The sequence below is a fragment of the Chelonoidis abingdonii genome, chromosome 3, assembly GCF_003597395.2.
Source record: "Chelonoidis abingdonii isolate Lonesome George chromosome 3, CheloAbing_2.0, whole genome shotgun sequence".
Taxonomy (NCBI): Eukaryota; Metazoa; Chordata; order Testudines; family Testudinidae; genus Chelonoidis; species Chelonoidis abingdonii.
Window position 1 is genome coordinate 64,829,715 of NC_133771.1, and position 27,577 is coordinate 64,857,291.

At 38.4% G+C, this 27,577-nt stretch overlaps 1 protein-coding gene and 1 non-coding gene across 2 annotated transcripts in view; both read right to left on the bottom strand.

Moving 5' to 3' along the window:
- Positions 1–1,856: 1,856 nt before the first annotated feature.
- Positions 1,857–27,577, bottom strand: part of ELOVL4 (ELOVL fatty acid elongase 4) — a 62,317-nt gene continuing 36,596 nt past the window's right edge. The window contains exons 4-6 of the mRNA XM_032774989.2: positions 11,035–11,206; positions 5,338–5,465; positions 1,857–3,226 (exon numbers count right to left, since the gene is read on the bottom strand). Of these exons, the coding sequence (XP_032630880.1) occupies positions 2,951–3,226; positions 5,338–5,465; positions 11,035–11,206 (576 nt within the window). The 3' untranslated portion in view covers positions 1,857–2,950. The remainder of the gene's footprint in view (positions 3,227–5,337; positions 5,466–11,034; positions 11,207–27,577) is intronic.
- Positions 18,232–18,334, bottom strand: LOC116821639 (U6 spliceosomal RNA). Its single transcript, XR_004372972.1, has one exon. It is a non-coding gene; the product is annotated as a U6 spliceosomal RNA (small nuclear RNA).

The window sequence follows — 27,577 nt, forward strand, 5'->3', positions numbered from 1 at the left end:
TGTGAGCCCAAGTGACACGAGAGCTGTGCCTGCACCTGGATTCACCCAGAATGTAGTTTTACCTCTAGCAAGCTCTCCTTTTACAAGCATCAGCTGACCCAGAATTCCAATGTCCTAGACCCAAAATTCCAATGCAAGATTTGCCTAACTTCCTGCCATAGGCTTCAGCTGTTTTCCTAAGTGCATTTTTGATGCATACAGTAAATGGGAATTTGGCTCCCAAATACTGGTCAACATGCAAGATGAAATTTTTATTTCAAAGATGTGGCAGAACCAGTACCAGAACATTTCTCAAGAGGCTCTTTAGGAGCCAGAAGATGTTACATGTTGCATCACTTTATTTAATTTGGCTTAAAAAGAAAGGAAATAAAAACATCCAAGCCAAAATGCTAGTTTACTAGAAGTAGGGAGAATACATGCAGATTTGTTTGAGAAAGACTTTGACCCTTTTCCTCTCCCACATGCTTTATGACTATTGTTACACAGAAATATACATTTGTACAAATCCAGAGTTTTTTTGGAAAGCATCAAGACTAAGCTAATAGGATAATTAATGCAGTTCCAGTGCAATAAAGCTTCTATGCTCTAGCCATCCAGTACCCTGTCATGTATTCTGCTTGGGGGCAGGAAGAGGGCTTACTACTGAAGAATTGACTTCCAATTTAACCCATTTCCAGTACTACAGGCTATGTCCTCAAGTTCTCTTCCTTGCATTTCTATCTTGGTATTTGGATACAGAGAGAGGTTTCGGTAAAATGGGTGTTAGGTTCTTGGGAGGCTACAGGCCTACCCAGAGTGCTCTGCAAGGACGAGGCCCACACACACTGTGAGTTATTTGGCTTTAATGAAGGTAAAGTGACACACCCGCAACGGGGACTCCGGGTGTTGCTGTCACGGAGGCGGGGAACCCAGTGCACCGAAGTTTGGCCTGGTATGGAGTCCAAAGGCGGGATCGAAGCCATGCAGCTATATATATAGGGGGCAAAAACAGTTCATACATAAGCAAATAGGGGCTTTCTACGGGTCTGCCCGCCCCTTGGCTTAAGGCCAGAGACTTTCCACAGACTCCTGGCCTTAGGCCGTACAAAGCGGTTCTTACTAGCAGGTTATGCTAGCATGCTGTAACCTACAATAACCTTTATAGTGGCGGCTGTGTCTTACAATAACCTCTCGCCGAGAAAGCGTAAACACCCTAGCTAGGCCGTAACACAGTCTTCTGCGGTCCCCTACAATGGGGAAGGATAGAAACATAGTAACAGAAAAGCTGTTGGTTTTGTTTGCCTATTCTTTATTATATGGTGGATGGATAACAGTTGAAAATTTTAAATTGTGTTGGATATTTTAACTTCTACAGATAGAACTTTTTATAAATTCTTTACTTTAAAAACTGTACCATTTCCCCAGTGTAAGAGAGCTGACTAGCGATACACCTGTTTTTAACCACAAATGTCAGAAATGTATCTGGGAACCAGCAGGACAGCTCTTGGAGTCTAAACAGAGAACTAGGAGTTAAGAGACCTACGTTCTAGTCCCAGTTCAGCATCATATTCATTGTGAGCTGGAACAAGTGACAATTCTCCATGCCTCAGTATCCATCTAAACAGAAAAGGAATAAGAAATACTGCCATGCTTTCCTCACAGAAGGAAAGATTAATCTTTGTGAAGTGCTATATAAAAAGACTGTCTTCTTATAACTGTTTTGACTAAGGAATGATAGGCAGAGCAACCCCAGAACTTGGAATGCCAGCCAATCTACCTCTATCATTTGCATTAGGCGGTGGCCTGCAAACAATACCAGATATGTAGTCTACAATCATCAAAATACTAAGATGCAAGACCAACATATGGGTAGATATTTCCAGAATATACTCACAATGTATTTGCTGTAAAGACATACTTTAACTGCAGATTCTCTCTCCTGATGAAGTGTGCCTGTTTTCTATTTAAACATGACTGGCATCGAATGCACGTAGCATTTGCAAAAGAAGGATTAAGTTCTACAGTATGTTCCCCCTCACCATAACACCATACGATCATTTTGAGTGTTATAAGAGTTAGCACCATGGGTTTAATGCAGGTGGGGGACAAGGCAGAATAACCTTACATCAGATGGATTATTTTAGGCTATGAGATGTACTTTGTTTCATATAAATATATTTTTTAAAGTTTTCTCCCCATTTAACCACATTCAAAATACCATTCCAAGCTTGCACTGAAAGAGACAGATGATAATTCTACAAAACAGGTGAAAATGTATTTTTTCAGGAAAGCAATTTCTTTCTCCAATTAGCATTAACTGACATTTATATTAGAAGACTCCATATTTCAGAAATTAAAGTTATTTAATGTTAAATGTTCTTTTCAGCAGATTAAGAAGTAGGTATATTTCCACAATAGAAGAAAAATTGTAGCAGACACTAAATCAAAACAAAGAGAATCTGATAGGTCAACAAACTCTGTTCATAACTGTGAACATAACTGTGTCTTGAGATCTCTCTAATTAATAATGAGAGCTTGTATTTTCAGATAAAAGCATACATCATCATAATTTGGAATTTAATAAATTTCTGGCAGAAACAGAAATATTCAAAAGCTGCCTTTTTCCACACAGAAATGTGGGCTTCAACAAACCACTGGATCACTGGTAATATTAACCTTTGGACTGCTAAAACATGTTATTTACTGCAATTCTTTCTCACATTCATCAGCACCCGCGGTCTAAAAGTTTACACACAGATCATCAAATGCTTGATAATTACATAATTATAATGGAAATTTAACTTGAAATATTTTTGTTAAAACAATCTTCATAAACAATGAAAATATCTGTGTTCTAGCTCTTCAGTAACCTAAGGGTTAATTGGTACATTACGTTTCTTTTTTTTATCTTTTTCTTTTTAAACCAAACTGGAGGTTCCCCACTGCCAGCAATGGTTAAGGCTTGGATAAGTTACTCTCCTTTTGCTTTTCTCTTTTTCTGCTTTGTTCCATTTTCCACCACTAGATTGTTTTCTAGTTTGCTTACACCGTTTGCAACAGCACCATTCACTATTTTGCCATTCTTAATGGGTTCCTTGGGTATTTTATATGTCCGATAGTAGAAGTTACCAAACAAGAAAATAAAGGTGACAGCATAGATCATTAAACCCCAGTGCATCCATTTAGGGAAGGGACAGTCGATATAAATAGACATGGCTGTGTGGCCAAGAGTCACATGGAACTGAATCTGAAAAATAGAAAATATTGCATAATAAACCATTTGATGCCACGTTCGGTTTGACTATACCAACTTTTATTGAAAGTATAATAACATATTAATTATAAAGAAAAAACTGTCTGTTGTGAAACACAATTCCTGGTTTACATAATTAATATATAAGTGCAATATTTCTCTACACTAACAAATACAAACCGTAGTAAAACATTTACATTCACGGCATTTTAAGTTTTATAAGGAATTCCTAGAGATTAGACAGCTGTTCTTTTACAGTATCTGTCAGAGATCATGGAAAGCTGCACAGCAGCTATACAAGTCTCAGTACTCTAGGAACCAGTACTCTGGTCACAAAACAATGTATGCATATGCTGATTATAAACATGGGCACCTCAACTTCTGATACCCTCCAAACCCTGTTGCCAAAGATGGCTCCACTCCCCGTTATTCTCTCCCTCTACTGCTGAGGAAGGTCAAGCCTTCAATGCTTACAAATAATTCTTTTTAAATTTAATACAATTATTTTAAAAAGCTCTTCCTTTCCCTCAGCTCCAACCACTATTTTAATTTACCAGACAGAGACAACTATTGTAAAGGCCTGGCTAAGGGCTGCTCTAAACCTCACTCCAAAATAACTAATTAAATGAGTCTTAATTTACATTGTCTGTTAATTCAAAGCAAGTCTGCTTGCGGACACATCTTTCAGAACACAAATATCCTATTCTGACGGAATTAAGAGTGTCCACACATAGACTTGCACTGAATTAACAAAAGGTGTGTATTAAAACTGATTCACTTATTTTGGTGCAAGTTTGTGCATAGATAAGGCCTATAAAATCAACAGGAAAAAGCCTTTAAAATTTTACATCTGCCAGTTAACTCAAACCTACATTTTGAAGCTGATAAGGAATACAGAATTACCATTCTGTTCTGAGGCCCCATGATTAAAATAAATATGAACATGGATTGGTGCACGGGTACTTACTGTAAAAAGTAGAGTACAATATATAACTTTCAGTCTATATATTTTTAAAGATTTATTATATAAAACACAGCATGTAGATCATAATTTAATACAATACGTGCTATCATCACGTACAAGGGAAAAGACAAAGTTTGGGCAAAGAAGAAATTATCTAAGAAAAATCTTTGATCTGTGACATTAAAAAATGAAAACGGGAGTGACTGCTTATCTCTTACCGCATTATATGCCACAGTCCAACAGTGATTGCAAGTAATTACCTCTTGGCTGCTGTTTGGTAGTTTATGTGGAAAGAGTAAGCGGACTCAGTCTAGCACATTATGGATTTTTGTTCACACAACACAAAACCCATAATTCACAGCTGGAACCAAAGGACATTCTTGCTGACAGTCTGAGAACCTAGGAAATGAATAGACCCGGAGGCTTTCTCCCCTTAGAGGAGATCCCTGGTAATTCAGAGCTGAAATAGCTCAATAGGGCACCATTAGGAAATGGTCATCACTTTGTGTGTTGCACCTGCTCTGAGGTTTGAAACACATGCTTCAATCTCCAATCCTGTTTCACTAACATTAACATTCATTTAAAAATGTAAAAAGAACTAATGGAAAGATCATCAGACCCTTAACTACCATCTGCACTAGCAGGTGCTGCTGTGTAAATAATAATATTAAATATCAAACTTTACAGTGATTGTCTTTTCCTTTGAAATAAATGATTATGTTAAGGGTGTAGAATAGTTTCACAGTATAACTGCCTTTTGGTAATCAGGTGTTCATTATTTCTGTCATGCTGCTATAACCAAACTGATATAGATTCGATTATTTTGCAAAAGCAAAACAACAATTTAAGTACTATTATTGGCTAATTGCATATTTTGACTGTTTTAAAGAATAATCAAAGAGCAATTTTATGTGTAATTATTTCAAAAGTCCATTGCACTTCTAAAAATACATCAGCTTCTGACTTGATCTGTGAATAAATGACAGCCATCCAGCCTTGTGCTTGGCTGGTACATGTTTCATTTGACACACACACACACACACACACACACACACACACACACACACACACACACACACACACACACACACACACACACACACACACACACACACCAAATTTAGAGAGAGATTTTACTTACCAATTGTAATATGGTTAAGTATCGTTTCCACCACAGATATTTCTGCAATTTAGGGCCACAGGCAGCTAATCCATAGTACATGTACATAACAACATGAATAAAAGAATTCATTTGGGCTCCAAAAAAAGCTGTCCAGATATAAAAAAAATCCATATAGTGTTATTTTTAAACATGAAAACCAAAAAGTTCTTTATTTTTTTTTGTATTGCACAGTAAAAATAAAATTGGCACATTTTGTACTTACAATCTTGTATGTATTGTCAGCACTAAATAGTAAGATGCATAAAAACAGAACTTAAGATGAAATCCACATCTTTTGTCCGTTAGACAGGTTTGACTATGTAGGCTTGAGCCTATAAACATGTATCAAAATTAAGTAATTTGGTCATGTGAGTAGTCCCACTGACTTCAATAGGATTACTCACATGAGCAAAGTTATATGGGTGTTTGCAACATGCAATACACCACTTTTAACAATCTATTGTTAAAAAAAAAAAGAATGTTAAAATAATAGTACTGATATTTCAGGATTGCCCTTAACATTTAATAATTTTTTACATTTAGGCTAATACTGCCATCTATGGATGCCTAAAATTAGGCACCCAAATACATAGAATGATTTTCAAAACAACTGAGCACCCAGCAACATCCATTAACATCAATGAATTATAGTCTCCTGAAAACCAGAACCACTTACACAGGTGTCTAAGGAGTTAAGTATCGATGGTGTTTTTCCCAAGTAACTCCATGTGTGGACACTCTTATTTCAGAATAAGAGTGCTTTGTTCTTGTGGGTTAACCTAACCAGAAGTAGCACCGCAAATATGGAGTTCATTAGGAACATGTGTAGACAAGCCCTTAAAATATGAACTTGAATGTCAAACTTTAGACACTCGCTCTTGAAAATCTTGGCCTGAAAACTTTTCAGTAGAAAGCACTGTTTGATAGGATGCAACAGCAGGAGAGGCTGTTCTCAATTTGATTTTGACAAATAGGGAGGAACTAGTTGAGAATTTGAAAGTGATCATGAAATGGTAGAGTTCATGATTCTAAGGAATGGTAGAAGGGAGAACGGCACAATAAAGACAATGGATTTCAAGAAGGCAGACTTTAGCAAACTCAGGGAGTTGACAGGTAAAATCCCATGGGAAGCAAATCTAAGGGGAAAAACAATTGAAGACACTATTAAGGGCACAAGAGCAAACTATCCTACTCCATAGGAAAGATCAGAAGTATGGCAAGAAACCACCCTGGCTTAACTAGAAGATCTAAAACTCAAAAAAGAGTTTTACAAAAAGTGGAAACTCAGTCAAATTACAAAGAATGAATATAAACAAATAATGAGTATGTAGGGACAAAATTTGAAAAGCCAAAGCACAAAACGAGATCAAACTAACTAGGGACATAAAAGAAAAAGAAAAGAAAACATTCTACAAATATATTAGAAGCAAGAGGAAGACCAAGAACAGAGCAGGCTCGTTACTCAATGAGGGAGGAAAGACAACAACAGAAAATGTGGAAATGGCAGAGTGCTTAATAACTTCGTTTCGGTTTTCACCAAGAAGGTTGGTGGCGATTGGACATCTAACATAATGAATGCCAGTGAAAATGAGGTAGGATCAGAGTCTAAAATAGCGAGAGAGCAAGTCAAACATTACTTAGACGAGTTAGATGTCTTCAAATCACCAGGGCCTGATAAAATGCATCCTAGAATACTCAAGGAGCTGACTGAGGAGACATCTGAGCCATTAGCAATTATCTTTGAAAAGTCATGGAAGACTGGAGAGATTCCAGAAGACTGGAAAGGGGCAAATATAGTCCCCATCTATAAAGAGAGAAATAAGGACAACCCGGGGAATTACAGACCAGTCAACTTAACTTCTGTACCCAGAAAGATAACAGAGCAAATAATTAAGCAATCAATTTGCAAAAATTTAGATGATAATAAGGTGATAAATAACAGTCAACATGGATTTGTCAAGAATAAGTCGTGTCAAACCGACCTAATAGCTTTCTTTGACAGGGTAACAAGCCTTGTGGATGGGGGGGAGCGGTAGATGTGGAATATCTTGACTTTAGTCAGGCTTTTGATACTGTCTCGCATGACCTTCTCATAAACAAATACAACCTAGATGGAGCTACTATAAGGTAGTGGCAAAACTAGTTGGAAAACTGTTCCCAGAGAGTAGTTGTCAGTGGTTCACAGTCATGCTGGAAGGGCATAATGAGTGGGGTTCTGCAGGGATCAGTTCTGGGTCTGATTCTGTTCAGTATCTTCATCAATGATTTAAATACTGGCATAGAGAGTACACTTACAAAGTTTGCAGACGATACCAAGCTGAGAGGGGTTGCAAGTGCTTTGGAGGATAGGATTAAAATTCAAAATGATCTGGACAAACTGGAGAAATGGTCTGAACTAAACAGGATGAAATTCAATAAAGGACAAATACAAAGTACTCCACTTAGGAAAGAACAATCAGTTGCACACATACAAAATGGGAAATGACTGCCTAGGAAGGAGTACTGCGGAAAGGGATCTGGGTGTCACAGTGGATCACAAGCTAAATATGAGTTAACAGTGTAACGCTGTTGCAAAAAAAGCAAACATCATTCTGGGATGTATTAGCAGGACTATTGTAAATAAGACACGAGAAGTAATTCTTCTGCTCTACTCCATGCTGATTAGGCCTCAACTGGAGTATTGTGTCCAGTTTTGGGTGCCACATTTCAGGAAAGATGTGGACAAATTGGAGAAAGTCCAGAGAAGAGCCAACAAAAACGATTAAAGGTCTAGAAAACATGACCTATGAGGGAAGACTGAAAAAATTGGGTTTATTTAGTCTGGAGAAGAGAAGACTGAGAGGGGACATGATAACAGTTTTCAAGTACATAAAAGATTGTTACAAGGAGGAGGGAGAAAAATTGTTCATAACCTCTGAGGATAGGACAAGAAGTAATGGGCTTAAATTGCAGCAAGGGCAGTTTAGGTTGGACATTAGGAAAAACTTCCTAACTGTCAGAGTCATTAAGCATTGGAATAAATTGCCTAGGGAGGTTGTGAATCTCCACCATTGGGGATTTTTAAGAGCAAGTTGGACAAACATCTGTCAGGGATGGTCTAGATAATACTTAGTCCTGCGTTGATTACAGGGGACTAGCCTAGATGACCTCTCAAGGTCTCTTCCAGTTCTGTGATTCTATGAAAAGTATTATTTAGATAGTAAATATACTTCAATCTTTTAAAAAAATTAATGCTTGCACTACATTAATAAATACATGCATGTTTTAATAGATACTATACATTTGCAAAAGTAGTGATGGCCTAGGATTCCAAACAGCAAATCACACATTGCTACACAGCTAACATTGCCTAAAGGATTACTGTCATGCAGGAGAGGGTGTCTTTTCTTGCCAGAACTCATGGTAATTTCCTCTGCAGGGTAGGATACCCCTTACAAGAGAGTAATACTTTTTTTTTGGCAACATGGACTGTAGGATTTCCCTGTAGTTTCATTTGAAAATCCTCAACCTTAAAGAGACACTTGTCAACTTGAATTTTCAAAAATTGATTCATTCAAAATATAGCATGTAAAAGAGTTTTTACTTTTGAAACACTTTCTCACACACTTATAACATTTTTACTGCCCCCCTGCTGATGCTTGGAAAAGTCTTTTGGGTGGGTCCCAAAGCAACATTAAATAACATGCTTGAGCCCGCTCCCTGTTTGCTGTGCATATCCATGCCTGCCACTTCTTCAGTGTCACCTTTGCAGTTGCTGGTACTGGTGAATGACCTCTTGCAGGTCTTGAGGAAGAGCAAGTGGGGTGGAGACAAAGCAGTTAACCTCCCTTGTAGCCTAGTGGTTAGGCTGCTCCCTCAGAATGTAGGAGATCCTACTTCAATTCCTGTCTGGCTAATAAGCAGAAAGAATTAGAACTTAGTTCTCCCATCTCTCAAGAGAGTGTCCTGATATAATGGCATGAGTCTTACTCAATCTCTCCTGTTAAAGGTGTACTACTTTGGAGAAATGAACAGTTAGCGGGAGCAGGGACTTGCACTTGGGTCTCCTACATCATAGGGGAGTGGCCTAACCACCAGGCTATAGAATCATTCTCACTCTTTCCATGACTATTCGTTGTCGTTATGAATTATTGTGAATTGGCACTCTGATAGAAAATTTAGACCCGCTGGTATGTAGGCAATATGTCTTCTGCTAGAACACAGTGGAACAGATATACACAAAAAAATCTGTAACAACTTGACACGTATCCTAGTTTATATTGGGTGAAATCCTGACCCCATGCCAAGCCTCTGTTGCTGCAGAAGGGCCACAACACAGACCTGCTGCATTTCTTCTCTTGGAACCAGGAATTGTATAGACTGAAAAACTGGACCACAGAGTTGAGCTGAGCTTTGAAATGGCCTCTAGGTTTATGGGAGTTGAGGGCACTCAGCAACTTACAAGATCAAACTATAAGGGGCTAAAAGGTAAGGAGTTCACTGGAAAATGGTAGTTGGGACTACAAACTGCACATATTCAATGGCTACAAACCTCATGTAATGAGTACAGTGAACAGCAATGACTGAAAATGCAGTGAACCCAGGATTCCTCTCACCCTAAGGCTGGACTGGGGATTTAACCTCATGGGCCGAAATATTTATATAACCTCACATTTTATATTCAAATGTAAATATAGTGCATGAGTGTGTAAAAAAATCCACAATATACATTTTAATACAGTATATGAATATTTTAACAAAGGATTAATTTTAGTCTGGATTACATGGATTATAATTGCAAATTATTTTTATTAGTTATTTTTACAGCCCTTTACAAACAGAATGGGACATTTTCTTCCAACTTCTGCCTCAGTAGAATTTGAGAGAGACAAGGCAAAGCAAGCCATGACACAGGGGAACAATGCAGGAAAAGAAGGGTGTGGGGAAAACAATGGAAGTAAGATTTCCTTGATGTGAAATTTATAGGAACAGAAATGAAAAGAACGTTAATTATAGATTTGCATAATTATAAAGCTTCGACAACTGGTTGACAAGGGTTTATTGCTAACCTTCAAATGAATAACTCAGAATTTGATACTTGATTTGTTATAAAACAAAACAAACTCCAAACTCAGATATAGGGCCAACTTCTACTCTAGTAAAAATTCAGAATAGCTCCATTAACTTCAATGGATTTAGACTGGAGTAACAGCAAAGAAACTGGCCCATAGTTCTGATTCCTAGTTCTCTGGAGCTGCAAAATGTTAGATTAGGTAGGGTTGTTGTAGCTGTGTCGGTCCCAGGATATTAGAGAGACAAGGTGGGTGAGGTTTTATCTTTTATTGGACCAACTTCTGGTGAGAGAGACAAATTTATCTGCCTGCTCCACATAGCAAGGTGACAATTTTTTTAAAGAGGGAATTTGTAAAAATGGAATCTCAGTCTTGCATTTGATACTTGTGAGTAAAGTGTTTTGCAATTCATAAAACTGCAGCTTGGTTCTCTCTTCCTCCCCCTTATTTCACACAGAAGGAAGTTACACTATGTAACTGCTATGATCCGATGCTGTTTGAATAGACTTATTATATAGTATTCAGTTAACTCCATGAAATACAGGTTTCTTTATTAATTCCAAATAGGCTGATTCTCATTCTTATGTCTATATTGCCTGAAGAGAAAAAAAGACAGTTCACTCACCTTGTCCTCCTGGAACCCACTTGATACCAATCCACCACAAGGTGAACATAGTGAAATGGTGATAGACATGAAGGAAACTGATTTGATTAAATTTCTTCCTCAGGATGAAAAATATTGTGTCCAAGTACTCAATTCCTTTTGAGACAAAGTACCACCATAAAGCACCAGCTATCTGCAATATAGGAACAAAGATCCTAATGATTCTTAAAGAAATAATTGAATGAAATTAAAGTTAACTACATCAATGTGCTGTGAGGAAGAAATGGAAGATATGACTAGAATTTTGGCAGTTTCTATTCCATTTCTGCAAAAATGCCCTGAATTCTGGGTTACGTACAGCAGGAGTGGAATCATAGGTTAGGAGAAGTCAGTTATGATTTAACTATTAAACATCTGGCAACATCAGGGCATTAGACTTCTTTGGATTTTACTCCAACCAAGGATGTAGTTTTTTGTAACTTCTGAACATAGGTTCAATATACTATTTTATAAAGGCTACCATATTGTACAATTCAGCCATCTCTAAAGAGAAAGCAGTTTACTATCTCTCATGTACTTCTTTTTTACCTTAGACTCTTCTATAGAGATTGCTACTGAGAGTCCTGTATGCAAACAGACCACAATTTGACATGGACACAGAAACAAGGAGGCACATACACCACGATATGGTTAAATGCAGAGGCCACAACTTTACACCAATGGACACCATTCCCCAGTACTACTTAACTGGGCTGTTCCAGTGTGGATTTCAACTGAGTACCAATGGTGCCTGGTTGTACAAACTCGACAGGCACAAGTGAGGGCAATACCCTCTTTACATGCTCAGGCCTGCTCTGGAAGTCAGAGTCTATCCTGCTCCCTTCCTCTGTGAAGAAGATAGAAGAACGGAGAAAAGGGGAGCAATACACTGAACAAGACACACCCCATCATCATGCAACAAATTGCTCTGAGCTCATGCCCATGCAGCCCACTGGGTTAAAGGGGATTCACATTTGACGATTTTTTAACCCACCAACCACAATGGACAATGGAGCCCGCTAAAGTTGTGATGATGTAATTTACCTCGTCCAAATCCAGACCTCAGATATGCTGAATGGAAGGTGAAAAACCCTGCATAGCAGTTTGCTAATTTTGCCATATGGGAAAAATTCTTTCCAGTCACCCAACAAAGTTTGACAATTACCCTAGCCCAGGGATTGGCAACCTTTGGCACATGGCCCATCAGGGAATCCGTTGGCGGGCTGGGACGGTTTGTTTACCTGCAGCGTCTGCAGGTTCAGCTGATCGCAGCTTCCACTGGCCACGGTTCGCCGTTCCAGGCCAATGGGGGCTCCGGGAAGCGGCACAGGCCGAGGGATGTGCTGGGAGCTGCAATTGGCCAAACTTGTGGACGCTGCAGGTAAATAAACCATCCCAGCCTGCTAGTGGATTTCCCGATGGGCTGTGTGCCAAATGTTGCCAATCCCTGCTCTAGCTCTGGCATCGTAGAAGATCTAGCTCATTAGATAAAGGTGAGTAAGATCAGGGCTCAGGGCTGGATTAAGAACTCTCATGGCCTTGGGCACATATTCTAAGTTACCCCCTGAAAAAACAATCAAAAAATCCCCAAAACTTTGAACTTTCCTGATATGATGAAAAACATGTTGTTATTTAAGGAATTAACAGAATAAGAGAATAAAACATGCACCATAGCCGATATTAAGAATTAGGTTTAGGTAGCAATAATATTTACAGTGAATAGGTTTCCTCAGAAGTACTGCCTGCTCAGTATCGCATGTCAGTTTAAATACTAAACACTTTAGCAATTCCATGCAAGGACTGACAGAGAAAACAGATAACTAGTTCACTACAGAGGAAGCAGAAATAGAGCAATTTGGTTTCATGTACAGACTACTGCTGCAGCCAAATATAGTGGAATTCAGATCTAACAATATTCACTAGAGCAAGATCATGTAGAATTACTACCCAACTTTGCACAGATTTTGTCTTACCAATTCTTTTCCAAAACAATTTACAAAAAAGCAAAAATAGGCATTGATATCAAAACAACTATCTCTAGAGACCTGATACACACTATTCTAATTCTCTGATATTTCATAAAAATGTAGTATTTCATACTGACACTGTGTTCAATAAACAACCCAAATTATAATCAGGCTTATTTTTCAAGCTTTGAAGACTAATTTCTAAGATAGTAATTTTTGTTTTGATAAAGACATAACAGCAAAAAAATAGCCACAGAGGTAAAGCAATGCATTGTAAACACAAATAACTGAAATACAGTAACAAACACACTATAATTAATAACGTAACATAGTGAATGGTGTGTCTGATAGGTGAAAAAAAGAAATACCATTGCTATAGGCATTTCTCTCAATGTAAAAGCTATACAAAACAATTCATACCTTTGTTTGCAGCTGTTTTTTTTTCTGAGATTTAAGCAAACTAAAATCAGTGATTAGGTTGGCAAAGTTCATTTCTTGGACCAACACTGTTCACTCAAAAGTATTCAAACTATTTTGCTGCACTGTGGATCTTGGTTCTTTTTTTATACTATCCATCTTTGAAAATGACTGCTCTCCTTCACATTTAGTCATGGATAGGTTGAGAAAAATTCATAGGCCAGTGTCAACATTAGAAAATATAGACATCAGACAACTGTGCAGTAGCAGCTGATGCAGTGCATATGGTAACTTGTTTCATTTTGTGCAGAGAACTGACACTGAAAGAGTTTGTCAAGAAAGTTTTGGTACAAGTCTTGAGGATAAACTGCTGTATATCTGAGAACTTCATTGACGTACACTGAACCCAGTTTAAACAGGACTTCAAAGTACTCATATAGCACATTGAAAGCATCCAGTCCGTGACATAGACAAGCTGCAAGTTTGTCAGTTCTAACAAAAAATGTTTCAGTGCAAAACTGATGGCTTCATTCAAGTACTGGCTCTACTGCCTCTTCAGACTCACCCTCAATTGGTTCTCTTTTACAGGGACAATAAACTCATGTTGATAGTACAACAGATTCCACTTACTAGTGATCCGGATATTAACAACTTCCAGTTAATAGCAAAATTTTGCCAGGAACCAATCCCAACCCAATGAATTTAATATTAATAGGATCTGGATATTGGTAATGGCATGCCACTTATTAACAATATTGTTTTTGGAAGAAACGCTACACCTGCTGGCAGGTTTATGAGGTTGCAGCCAAGGAAGGAAGCACTGGGACATGTGGAGCATCTGCCACAGGAAGGTTTGCAGGGCTGAAGCCAGGGAAGGCACATCCCAGCAATTCCTTCCCTAGCTGCAGCCTTGCAAACCTGCCTTTCGCTTATTAGCGACTGCCAGATAATGGCAATTTTTTTCTGGCAACCAAGGGATTGCTAATAAGTAGAATATACTGTATTCAGAAGTAGCATATGCATTTTCTTTGCACTGAATTCAAAATCCTCAAACTGGTCACATAATATCTCAACAGATGTTTCCAGGGAGGACAGTACATTAACAGCTTAGATCTATGTCCATCTTCTGTAGCTGAGTGCTGGTCAGTTTGAACTGCTGAAGCACAGTGTCCAAAAGAGTGCCATGACAGCTGTCTCCAATTGTTCCATTTTCATCTGAAGATAAGTTGCATAAAGTGTCAGGAGATTGATTTATATTTTTTGAAAGACCTTCCAAGGCTTGTTGAATACTGCTATAGTTTTGATACAATGGCTTGGTAGAATCAGCACAATTTCACCACTGAGTATCTGAAAGACTTTTGAGTCAACAATCTCTAGTTAGTATCAGTATTTATGTTGTGGAAATGGATTTCCATCAATATGTTGAGGCAGAGCAGAAAGAATAGAGTCACCCCTCCCCCCCCAAATGACTGCATCTGAGCAATTGTTAACACTGTTGACTCCGACTGAACGTAGTATTATCATACAGCAGACAGACACATCTAAAACTTATTTTTTTATCATAGCCACCACAGCTTTGGCCATTTGCACGTGTGGTTCTCAGGTAGCTGAAACTCAATGAATTTCAGTTATATGCCCCTCTGAATTGAGAAATCAGAAGATGAATGTGAGCTGGTCTACATGCACTACATCAGGAGTTGTATCAACAATTACAGAAAAATATTTGGCTTGCTGTAATTCTGCTGCTATAGTATTTTTAATTATCATTCCCATCAATTCAATGAATGTCAGAGACAGCTGACGACATATAGGAGGGCTTAATTTTCCCCTTCTGTCCAAATATAGCTAGGTGGTCAGACAGAAATGACTCAAATTGTGATATTAGTTCCAAAATCCCAAAATAATTTCTAATGCTTTCGGATTCTAATACATCATCCTGGACATGGAAGCCAAACCCACGAGCACTTAAAAACTTGTTAACTGTCACCACATGCTGAAGAACATCTCTTCGATATTGCCCTTCTGAATTAAATTGGTGTGCCAGATCACAGTACACAGTCAACTAGTAGAATTCCTTGCCTGAGGAGGTTGTGAAGGCTCGGACTATAACAGCGTTGAAAAGAGAACTGGATAAATTCATGGAGGTTAAGTCCATTAATGGCTATTAGCCAAGATGAGTAAGGAATGGTGTCCCTAGCCTCTGTTTGTCAGAGGGTGGTGATGGATGGCAGGAGAGCGATCACTTGATCATTATCTGTTAGGTTCACTCCCTCTGGGGCACCTGACATTGGCCATTGTCGGTAAACAAGATACTGGGCCGGATGGACCTTTGGTCTGACCCACTATGGCCATTCTTATGTTCTTAAAAATGGGACATCTGGTCACCCTACATAGTGGTACCTTCATTAATTGACATATTAAAATTGTAGTTGAAGTACATTGCTTTTAGATGAATACCTGTCAGGCCACATATCAAAAATGCTCAAACCATTTTCAAGGGACGGGTCTGCCAGTGCTATTAAATAAATATGTAAAATCGTGAACAGAAATTCCTGCTCTTACAGTAATGAACACAGGATACATATGTGTGTTAGGGCCACATAAATAAAAAATGGAAGACGAAATACGTAAGCACATAATTAAAGGTCTCCCATGTCTTTTGGGGACCCTGTCCATTAAAATGGCCCTGGCAGGCCTGGAACAGAGTTAAAATGGCAGTAGGCCAGCAGAAAGCAAGAGCTCCCTGCAGTAAAAAGCAAGCAGAAGCGACCCTTTCCTCCACCTCCCTGGCAGGATGGCTCCACTGTCCAGTGGTGGTAGGTGTATTTGGCTCCATTACATGGAAGCCATGTAGGACAGCCCCCCGCATGGGGGTGGAAGTAAAGAGAGAGAGGAGCTGCACACTCACCCTCAAATACATAAACGGAGTAGAAAGGAGAAGGAGGAAGAAGGAGGATATGTAGCACTGCCCTAGCTGTTTCTGCTTGGTGATGTCTCCCTCCCCAACCTGAGCAGGAGCAAGGGGATGTCTCAATTGCCTCTGGATCCATCAAGTCACATCCTGGATAGTGAGGTAAGCATATCAGGTTAGGTAAAGGTTGGAAGAGAAAGCATCAGAGGAGCAGAAACTACAGTTCTGCACTGCAGAATCAGTGAGCTCCCAGAAGGGTAACAACTCAGTTTATTGTTGCCAATCTGCACGCTTTGTATATTAACTGCTGAATGCCTGCTTCATCATCTCCGCATATATTTTGAAACTAATGCAGACGCTAGGAAGGTGAGGCAGACTCATTAGTTATATGAACAGAGACAAAACTGGGTAATTTCTGTCATGAGAGGGAGAGGGAGAGTAGAAGAAAGAAGTAAACAAAGAAGACCACCAGAGCTGGGAGTTCCCAAATATATGGACAAGTCAAAAAAAATTTTAAGATACATAATGCTCAATAAGTAGCACTTCTGCCTCTGGGCCAGGCAGTCATATATTTAACTCCCACAGCAAGGCTTGGCCTCATACCCATTGATGACACTGTAGTACAGTAACTGCTCTTAAAGAAACAGTGTTTGAAGATTAATGTGGATCGCATAGTGTGGAAGTAAAAGTGAAGTCTGGTAGTCAGACAACCTGGTTCCTATGCCCAGCACACTGTAGGCTTGCCATAAGACCTTGACAGGTCACTCAATATTTATAGTCCAGGAGCCTTAGAATTCTACCTGTCCTGCAGATTATTCACATCCTGTTAGGTGAATTCAATTGAACAAAACTGAATCTATTTAAAAGACATTCCCTTCCTGTAAGGCATGAAGAATTTGAAAGATCCAGGGTGGTGTTTGCCTCCAGTTCCCCATTTCTCAGTGGGACTATGCCTATCCAGTTTTCTTTTTTTAAACAGAAACTCAAAATCCCCACCTAAAGGGTGCTACATAAGTAGAAAGTATCAGTTGCATGCTCTGCTCAACAGCTATAAATAATTCAGGTTTGCTACTACTTATCACTTACAAAGAAGTTGACAGGTTTCAAGTGCTGTAAATTCTTTAATTATCCCAATACTCCCAAGGACTATTTTTATAGATGAAAAAATGAAACAAAGAAATGTTAAGTTGCTTGTCCAAGGTTAAGCAGCCATTTGGAGATGGGGCTAGGAAAGCGTGCATGTCCATGCTCTGTTCAATTAAGTAATATATCAAGAACAGACAGGCACCATTAAACTTGCTTTGTAAAGCACCAAAAATATAGGACCTAACTGATAGTTGTATTTTTGATAAAGTTGCTTCTTAATATCAAGTTCAACAGAAAGAGTAACAATGAAATAATTCAATTAATAAAAATAATTAGTTAAAAATGTACATTATACAGTACTAAATATTCTTTAAACCAAAAATGTTATTCTTATTATAAAATTTCTTTCCTGGGAGCTTTCATATGAATCAAATCTAAGCCTGTTAGGACACCAGATGGCCCAGAAAGATTACACTACTGCCTAAGATTAAGGGGTCAGCAACAGATCCAACTCCATGACCTCTGCACACTGCAAGCTTTTCTAAAGATGACTTCATGTTCACATGAACAATTTGAACCTAAGGCCTTGTCAGTAGTAGGTTTTTTCACCAGATCCAAACCAGGGTAAACTGCACTAGTACAAGGCGTGTTTTACACTGGTGTAGTACAGCTATACTGAGATTTGCATAGCTATACCAGAGTAGCTATGCAAGTGAAAATGCCCAGCATAGACAGGGCCTAACTATTTTCATAGAGTTTAAAGGCCAGAAAAGACCATTAGATCATCTAGTTTAATCTGAAAGTATGCAATGCTTCATGAATTTGCATGTCATCCTTGCATAGCTACCATGCTAATTTTGTCCTATTTCATTCTAATTTTAATATACTTGCTGCCAAACAAGCGCACGCACACATCTTTCATGCCTGAATAGTTTTGTATCACATACTATGTTTATCAGTCCATTTGAAAGGATATTTATTTAGTATGAGGGCAGAAATTAAAAAACAAACAAAAAACCCCCAATACACCACAGGGTTCTAAAGCGGAATCCCGCTTTTCCCTGCTTTCCCTTCAGAAGAACTCTAATTACTGATTACAGAGGACTTGCAGGAGTATCTTTTATGAGATCATAAATATACTGTATATACTGTGAAGGAGAGGTTGTTGGTTTTTTTAACTCATATTTCCTTCTTATGGAGTTTTATAAGAGTTTAGAATCTTGTAATCCAAAATTTATTTGTAATCTGCAGTTACTTACATTATTTTATTTTTTTATATTAAAAATACCTATTCAAGTTCTAGGCACTTGTATACTTATTAGAAATGCCAAAAAAGAGAAATACCTTTTATTCAAAAGATAACTATCCTAGATCACTTCACACTATAGGCCACCTAGCATCAAAAGTAGCACATTTCAAAATTGCAAACTATTTATTACCCCCACAACCAATGACCCCAAATTCCTCAACCCATAGCTCCCTGTAAACCCCAATAGACTAGAGGAGCCTGACTATGTGCCCAAAGAAAGAACAAAACCAGTCTCTGTTGATCAAATGAGAATTGGAGGTTGGAATCCAGCAAAACAGATGCTTAATTTTAATTTATTTGAGGAATTTGTTCAGCTGATGAGAATTAAAGAGGAAATGCATAACTTTTGAAAAGACAATGCTGTAAAGAGCCTAAGGGAGTTGAACTTTAATGGGATTTCTGTAGTTATCGCTCTCTCTCTGAAGCACCTTTCAAAATTTCAGGTCTTTATCTTTAAATTTAATTGCAAAGCAGGACACACTCCTGATGTGGCAAAAAGTTGATTCTTCTTTCATCTCTTTTTGCCTCTGTATGAAAGATGAATAGTTTTGCAGTCTAAATTAAATTCACTTCATACTTACAAGAGGTTACAAAAAAACCTCCATTGTGTTGGGGAGAGGGGATAATTATCCTGCGGAGTCTCATGTACTTAAATTTTCTAACAGTGCCAAACACTATAGCCCAGCTATTGTACCATGCTTCCTAATTGCACTTTTTGTTGCTATCACTTTCAGAAAAAAAGGTTAAAACATTATTTATTATTTGCCAACCCATATATCTTAGCCAGATCCAAAAACCCCTCTGAATTACTCAAAGACTATTCTTCGTGAGAGAAAACTGCTCTCAGCTGAAGGCAATGTAAAGTTGTTGTATACTGTACAAGACTCAAGCAGTACAGATTCACAAAGACGTGGTCAACTCTTCCTTAAAATGTTCATAATGTTCACATTTGGTTTTGTACTTATTTTTCCCCTTCTACATGACCACCTATCCCCTGATCCTTCTGCTTCATATTTTATTTTTATTTTTTACTGTAAATCCTGCTACATCAAACATTTGCATTAAATTGTGCATATACTTAATCATTTCACCTTGTTTTCAAAACTAGTAAAAATACTAGTTGGAAAGGCAAAAGCAACAGAAAGAACAAAATGTTTCAGATTTAGACAAGTTTAGTAATATATTTACAAGACAACAAGAGAAAATGTGAGCAGAAAATGCATATTGAAATAGAAGACACTACCAGGACAGGCATCAACAGGGGAACACTGCTCACGTGTAGTTTCCCTTCTTTGAAAAAAGTTCCAATGTAAGGTGTTAGCTGAATGTTTCTCAAATCCGTAGCGTAACACAAAATAGAAAAGATTTTTTCAGATTTTCAGGAAAGGCAGTGAGGGCATAGAAGTTCATATACATATCTTGGAGGAATGTGCAGGATTTTGAAGAGGTCCCATAAGGCTGCTGAAAATGTTCTCTCTGGGTAAAATTCTCAAATCCCAGCACTGGTTCTCTGCATACTCTAGATTAGTGGGATTTTCAAAAAAGTTAACTGTAAGAAGTAGGTTTTGTTAAAAGTTGGTAACAAGTCTTTTAAAGATAATTAGGGTGTGCTGAATCCAAATATGGTTGTTACCAAGCTGTATGTTGTGTATAAAGGCCTCTACAAAGATAACAAAGAAACAAAAAACAGAAATCGCTGAAAAGTCTTTATTTCTTTTTTGTTTGGGATTAACATCCTTCAGTTCAATCATAATGAGCTGTAGGATGTAAGAAAAGTAATCAAATATGCACAATCTTTTTATAAAGCTACTGAATTTCAGTTTCTTATTTGCAAGAGGTACTAGAAATATTTTAGTATGTTATAAAACCACGAAAGAGAATTTTTACATGGTTCTTAACCTGAGCATTTGCATTTTGACACAAAAGTGTGCAAGTTGATTCAGTTATCAGAAATACATCACGTACTCCGAAAACACCTGTTTTTAAAACAACTGAATATATTTTCTTGACTAAATATTAAGTAAACATTTTAATACATACAAGTTAAGCACACGTATCAATGTACTATTTCCATAAACTTTGGTATTCAGTGGCAGATTGAATCAACATCTTATTGGGTCACTTATGACATTTACTTATTTCATAATACTGTCCGTAAACACGGTCAGGTACATTGATACAACCTTATTCCAGTTTTCTACGTTGGCATGCTTCTGTGCAAACAAGTTGTGCTGTCCTGTTCTTGCAACGTTGACTTCTGCACCCTTTGGTGAAGCCACAGAATATTGCCTCCAGGCAGTCGCTGGTACTGATGGCAATGTCCTGAGCCGTGGCACCAGACCTCTATTCTCCTGTTTTCAACCTACTGTATTTGGAAGAGGAAGAATTAGATTTTGGTAGTGGGCCTGTCTAGTGCCAAACTAGTGCCTGGTAATAAGCTCTCTGTATGTGGAAGAAAAGAGCACCATTTGTTGGGGTATAGCTTCCGATAAGTGCAAATGTGTGAACAAAATGGCACGTGTTTTATCAGTACTGTGGACCACTGACCAGTCTTTCCTCTGATAAATCAACTCTTTTGCACTTTTGACTTTCTATGAGTGCACGACACCCTGTCCAAGGTGTGTTAGAAGCTGACGGTGTTGCTGAAACACTTTCCATGCAGTCATCTTATTGTGTCCAGAGATAAAAAAAAAGAGGTAACATCATAATTAGTCAGTACATGAAATGGGAGCAGAGTTTCCAGAACAGTGGGTCCATTCTGTAGTTTCTCACAAATGGCATGAACAGGAAAATATTTTGGTTCCTTTGATGTGCCAGCTTTCATCCAAATTGTTTATCTGCCATTTTGTTATAGTATGCCAGCAAAAGAATAAGCACATCAGTGTCCCTGACTGCAATCACCACATTGTTGGCATCAGCATCACTGTGGACATGGTGTAAAATCTTTCTTGTGTCTCATTCTTCCTCATGAGCACCAGTCAATTGGTGTGAACTGTTGCTGTTGAGCCCTCTGCTTCAGCCTTATCCTGAAAGCCACCAGCCATAATTTTATCAGGTGATTCTTGTGTCATTAGCTGCTCAGATAAAAATATTTTCTGAAAACACAGTGAAATTCCTCTGGTTACTTGGAAGAGGCACATATATGCCTTCCGCTACTCCTTGCATGGGTCTTGTACCTCTTGAGCATTTTTATTGTGTACCACCCTTAACAGAATCCTGGTAGTACTTGCCAAACCAACGTCTATACTGTGGAAGTCTTCTCCACTCTTAATTACTGTTTTTACAAATGTGTCTGCAAAGTCTCCAATGTTTTGGCGCTAGATGGCTTTTCTATGGCTAACACAACCAGCCCATTAGCCACTCAAGCACCCTCCTCTGGACTATACCAACTCTGCTTCCTGCAGGTTGACAATAGATATATCCCAGCCCCCAATCCTTCAAATCCAGATCCTGATCCTGATCAAATCCCACATCCTTTTTCCCAAAGAAACAGTGTACCCCAGTTCACCAGTTTTACCTAAGACCACTGCTCCTGTAACACACACAACCCTTGAGTTCAATTATAATGAAACAAAAAGAATTTTATTTCAGAAAGAACAGAGATTCAAACAGAAACAAGTGTGAGTGATGGAAACAAATGGTGACATACAAAACAATATCATAAAATGCAAAATAGGGCCTACACTTATTAACAGTTACTTTTCCTATCTTATACAGTAGATTCTCACCACACAGTTGAGTCTTTTGCAGGGCTTGCAACCCCAATGAGTTAGGATCCAATTTTTCATGAAATATGCCCATGCATCCAGGTACCTCCTCAATGAATGGTTCCAGAGTGTGTTTCTCCACCCTATGATCTACTGAATTAGTCTTACTTTTATTCACAGTGAGTCATATTTTCCTTGCAAGTGGTTTTGAGGGAAACCTTTGATAATTTTCCAATAACTTTTGCTGCTTGGGGAAAAGGTGGACAATTAAGCAATATACTGCATAATCAGATAGCCACGGCTGGCACTGAGACATACTGTTCCCATGTGACTCAATTTTACTCCAAAACCATAAGACCTAATTTTCAATATTATTGCATTATTCCTTAGCTATTACCCATACACACATCTCACAGTGTTTATGAATATTCATAAGCTACAAGCTTTCATTAGAGACCTTACCCGACATGGATTAATACCATGAAAGTGGTTTATTTGGTGTAGCGAGTTTGTCAGATCTGAAACAGGAGCTGCTCCTAAAGAACAGTAAACCTCTTGATTGTAAACCCATCAATGGGCTCAGAGTAACTGTTGATGGACAGTGGACATTAGCTGTCATTACATTGCCCAGTAGTGCTTTTGTGCCTGTTCTTAGACTGCCAATATCAAAAGGACAGGCATTAACTCATGTTTCAAATTTTATTGCAAATTCACAGTCCTGCTGGCTTCACAGCCTGTGTTTGGTCACTGAAAAATACGTCTGTCTGCCTTCATGGTTAAAGCCTTTCCTTTTACTTCTTTTCTCACCTCATATAGTGCAGAAAAAAGTTGGAGCATTATTTTTTGTCAGTGACACATGAATTTGTACATGTCCAGGCATCCCCTCTTATGTTATAAACTTTCTCCACAAAGCTGTCCTAATGTACTTGTCTTAGGATCTTTGCATTCAACAGTGTGCTTTGCATGGCTTCAGTAGCCAGATTTCTTGTTGAAACATTTTGCAATGAAGCGGGTGGTTCCTCTCAAGAGAAAACTTTGAGCCTTTGAAGTATTAGTCAGAGTGCATCCTCATCTTCATTGTCATGTTGCTTTCTTGCCTTTCTTGACTCATTGCACTAAACTGGTCATCCAAGCCAATGTAGAACTTGGCTTTGGTGTCTGTTGCAATATGGGCTCTCAGCTTGTAAGACAGGCTCATCTGCTGGGGGCTGACCAAATCTTGGTGATCCCTATAATTCCACCTCCTTTCTTTCTTATGCCATTAAGCCACTTATGGGTCTGATCAACGTCCATTCGGTTGAACTTCTGACATGATTTCTAGACAATAAAGTTCCCTTGCTGGAACTCCTTGAGCACTTCAGGTGGTAGTGGATGTATTTCTACAGTGCAGATGGTACCCCAACTTGCATAGATTGTGTGGTCATCTCTCATGAAGAATGACATTACACATTTGAAGGTGAAGAGATGCAGCTCCCAATTTCCTTCTCTCTGGGCATGGTTAAGCATGAGCAGTAGGGCCACCATTTCCACGTATCACCACCAAAACCTGAAGTTCCTACTACCTTCACCTCAACTGGTCACCAATATGGAGTTGGGATTTCAAAATTTTTGTGAATTACAAAGATGAAGTGACATGAACTCACCATAAGAATGTGACTGATCAGCTTTGACAATATCCTCTTTAAGCTCTTGATCATGTGCTACTATAAAGTCCAAGAGTTGTGGAAGAAGTAGGCAACACAATGCTTGAAACATTGCTTGTAGTCCCGCGTCATCCTGGCGTGTTATTTGACATCACAGCTTGTTCTGATGATTTGGTCCAAGAACTCCACTTTCAATACAGTCATCTGCTAGCCCTCAAGCCTGTATGTGCTGGCCTATACGTCTTTGAAAGTTAAGTGAGATATGGAGGCCACCTAATCATAGAATAAGCCATTCTCTGCAGCCTGGTGTGTCCTTTTTAGTTCCATCAGTTGATGGTACAGAGCTTCATCAATGTTCTGAACCACATACTACTGGCCAAGCACTGACACACATTTGCATCTCTGTACAACAGCACTGAGGATGTCTAGCTCTTGGGCAGGCACGTGAATGATTGGCCAGTGTTCAGTGCTAGTTGTCATGTGCAACTGGCTGAAATCCACATCTTGGGGTCTCATTTTGATGTTTAACAATAAAAGCCAAATCAGAAGCTCTTGCCTGCATCGCAGCTTTGCAGTTTTCTTCAGATTCAGAGTATCATTCTTTGCAAACACGGTCCATGAATACTGGTTTAGCTTTACCATTTCTTACAATGGCATCAGCAACATTAAAGTGTGCTGTTATTTGATGGCTTTAAATGATTCAGCATCAGATATGGGGCAAGTCCTCTTTGCCAAGCAGTAACTTGGGCTGCATGGATTTTGTTTCTGACATCCAGAAAACGCAAAATTTATGTCAGTATTGGTGGCTGCATAGAGAAAAAAACATCCTGAGAACAAGCTGGAAGGAATATCATAATCATTCTCAGCTTCCATACTTTGTAGGATTTTCTCTGCTAGAGCTGTACCCACCTTTGCAGTGGCTTGTCTTATGGAAAAGCTGAACAAGTTGTTTTGACCTTGTTGCCTGATCGAGGGTTCACCCAAGACCAATATGCTTTAGTGTCCATTTCCTGCCAATACTCACACCATACACAAAATATTGAGCTACACTAAGCACCTTGCATTTCACTGATTCTTGTTTCTCAGAGCACTGGAGTAACATGTGCAGGCTATCTGGAATGCAAGCAGACATCATCCTCACTGACCGTGAAACTTTTGTGGCCAGGAAGTGACAAAGTATATCCTAGAATTTCAAATGCAACATATACCCAGTGACAGAAATATGTCTCCTGGGGGATTGCAAATGAGGAGAGCTTTCTTATCATCTTGGCAAGAATCATTAATGAGCTGAATATGTATTTATACTTGGTTGGAATTAAGAGTGTTTGTTTCTCAGCAGGAGACCAATCAGACAATGAAGGAAACTGAAATAAGTCTCCAATATGAGCTTGGAGTTTGTCCTTAAAATGATGATCTATGACTTATGTAGCAGTGTGGAATTGCAGTGCCAGTTCTCTTAACAAGATTGCAGTAATAATGCTGTACCTCAGATGGCTGCATGCTGAAGCTCACTTTCAAGCCAATGCATTGCTGCAACAGTAATTTTGGTGCCCTCATTCTTCTTCATCATCAACCTCATTAACAGGATGTAACAAGTTAGATTCAGCAGCTATGAGGTCATTTACTCCAGCTAAATGAACACTCATTTTGTGGGTGAAATACACCTGCCTCATTATCTGTTTACTCATCTTGAATGTAGTTAAAGAGATGAGTTTCTGTTTATGGTGCATGTCTTGTCAAAACATGCAGCATCTCCAGTTCATAGGTTTCACAAAACTGGACTGTCTTGTATTATGGACACTGACTGTTTTTATTGGGAAAACTACAGCTTGCCATGTGATAAATCAGTTGCAGATACTCTTGTGTTCTGTAACCTCTGGATTTTGCCTTTGTCAGTGTATTGGGCATAGCAATTTCTGTGCCGCACAACTGAGGCTGCCTGTTCTCAATGAATGATGAACTCAGTTCTGCCAATGGCCTGACCGTATATGACACTGTGTAGTTTCTTTCGAATGGCTGTTGCCTCCCTTATTCTATGCAATCCTTGTTCACTGACTTCATGCCAATCTTCTCTGTGTTATTTGTCAAGAATCAAGAAAAGACTGTAGGAAACTGGGTTTGATCTGTTGAGACTTACTACCAGTTCCATTACTACCAGTTTATATCTTCAGCTGTAACCAATAAGAGTGTCATAAACCACCACCTCGGCTAACTACTGTTGCTCTGTTTGTAAAAAAAATACCATTGCTAGAACGGCTGTCTGAATTCTGGTCAAGCTACAAAGCATTACATACTATACAACAAATACTAAGCATGGAAGAAATTGAGAAAATGATTTCACTTTTTATGGGAAAATAACTTCTGTGTTTGATTAACTTATTTCTAATATTATGACATACAGATGGCTTAAAGCTATAAAAAGTCGAATATTAGGGTGCAATAGGTGTTGAAACCATGATTTATGTCTTCTCCTTTCTCTTCTTAATAGAAGCAATGATAAGATTATGCACAAATCATTGGTATATCAAACATGTCTGGTGAATTTTGATGGCCATATATATCTGCAGGTTTGAGGGTCTAAACATCAAAATTCAACTTGGTAGCAGTCCCTTTCAAAATCAACAGATTCAAATTTGGTTAGAAAAAGTGGTTAACTTCTAGAGGATTTATGCTGAGATTTCTGTCTAGTCTACTATGCCACCTGATAGGCTGGAGTTGTAGCTGCTGAACCTCTGCACCACCTAGAGGGTTGAAGTTGCTGGTTACTAGTACAAGCTCCACAACTGCATTTAGGGTTTGATCCTGCTGCCATTCCAATCAATGGAAGAACTCCCATTGATTTGAATAGTGAAGGATCAAGCCATTAATTTTCCTATACGCCTGACAACTTTATCAACTGGTTATTCTATCACCACTGAGAATATATATTCCAATACAGACACTCTTCTTCAGAGAGATCTTTGGGCTATTAAATTAGCAGTCTTGATTCAAATCTAAAATTAGTGTTTTTTTATCTATATCTATTAGAACATATGCCACCAATTTAAGATATGATAAAAAGTTTACACATGGTAAACTTTCAAGTGAAAGAGCAACCAGAACTGATTTGGTTACCCCTACAGTTATTTTTACTAATTTAATTAAAGAAAAGTGAGTATCAGGAAATATTTTGTTTTAAATTAAAGATTTCTATCTGGTCAAAGAAAGGATTCATGAGATTAAGTCCTTACTACAGATGTAGGATCTACGGAAATTCTGTCTGGAAATTAAATTTGAGCTCTCTATTTAGGTAACACTTGGAATGTCTTGTATTATAGGAGGAGGAAATGTACCTATGAAACTGTGCAGATTTAATGGTGTTATGTCTTTATCGGACACAAAGTTTTAAAAAAATAATTATATCTAAATGTAAGTAGCATATCATTAAGTCGTCATAAATTTGGAATATACTTAGCAGAATGATCAGATATTTTATTATGAAAATC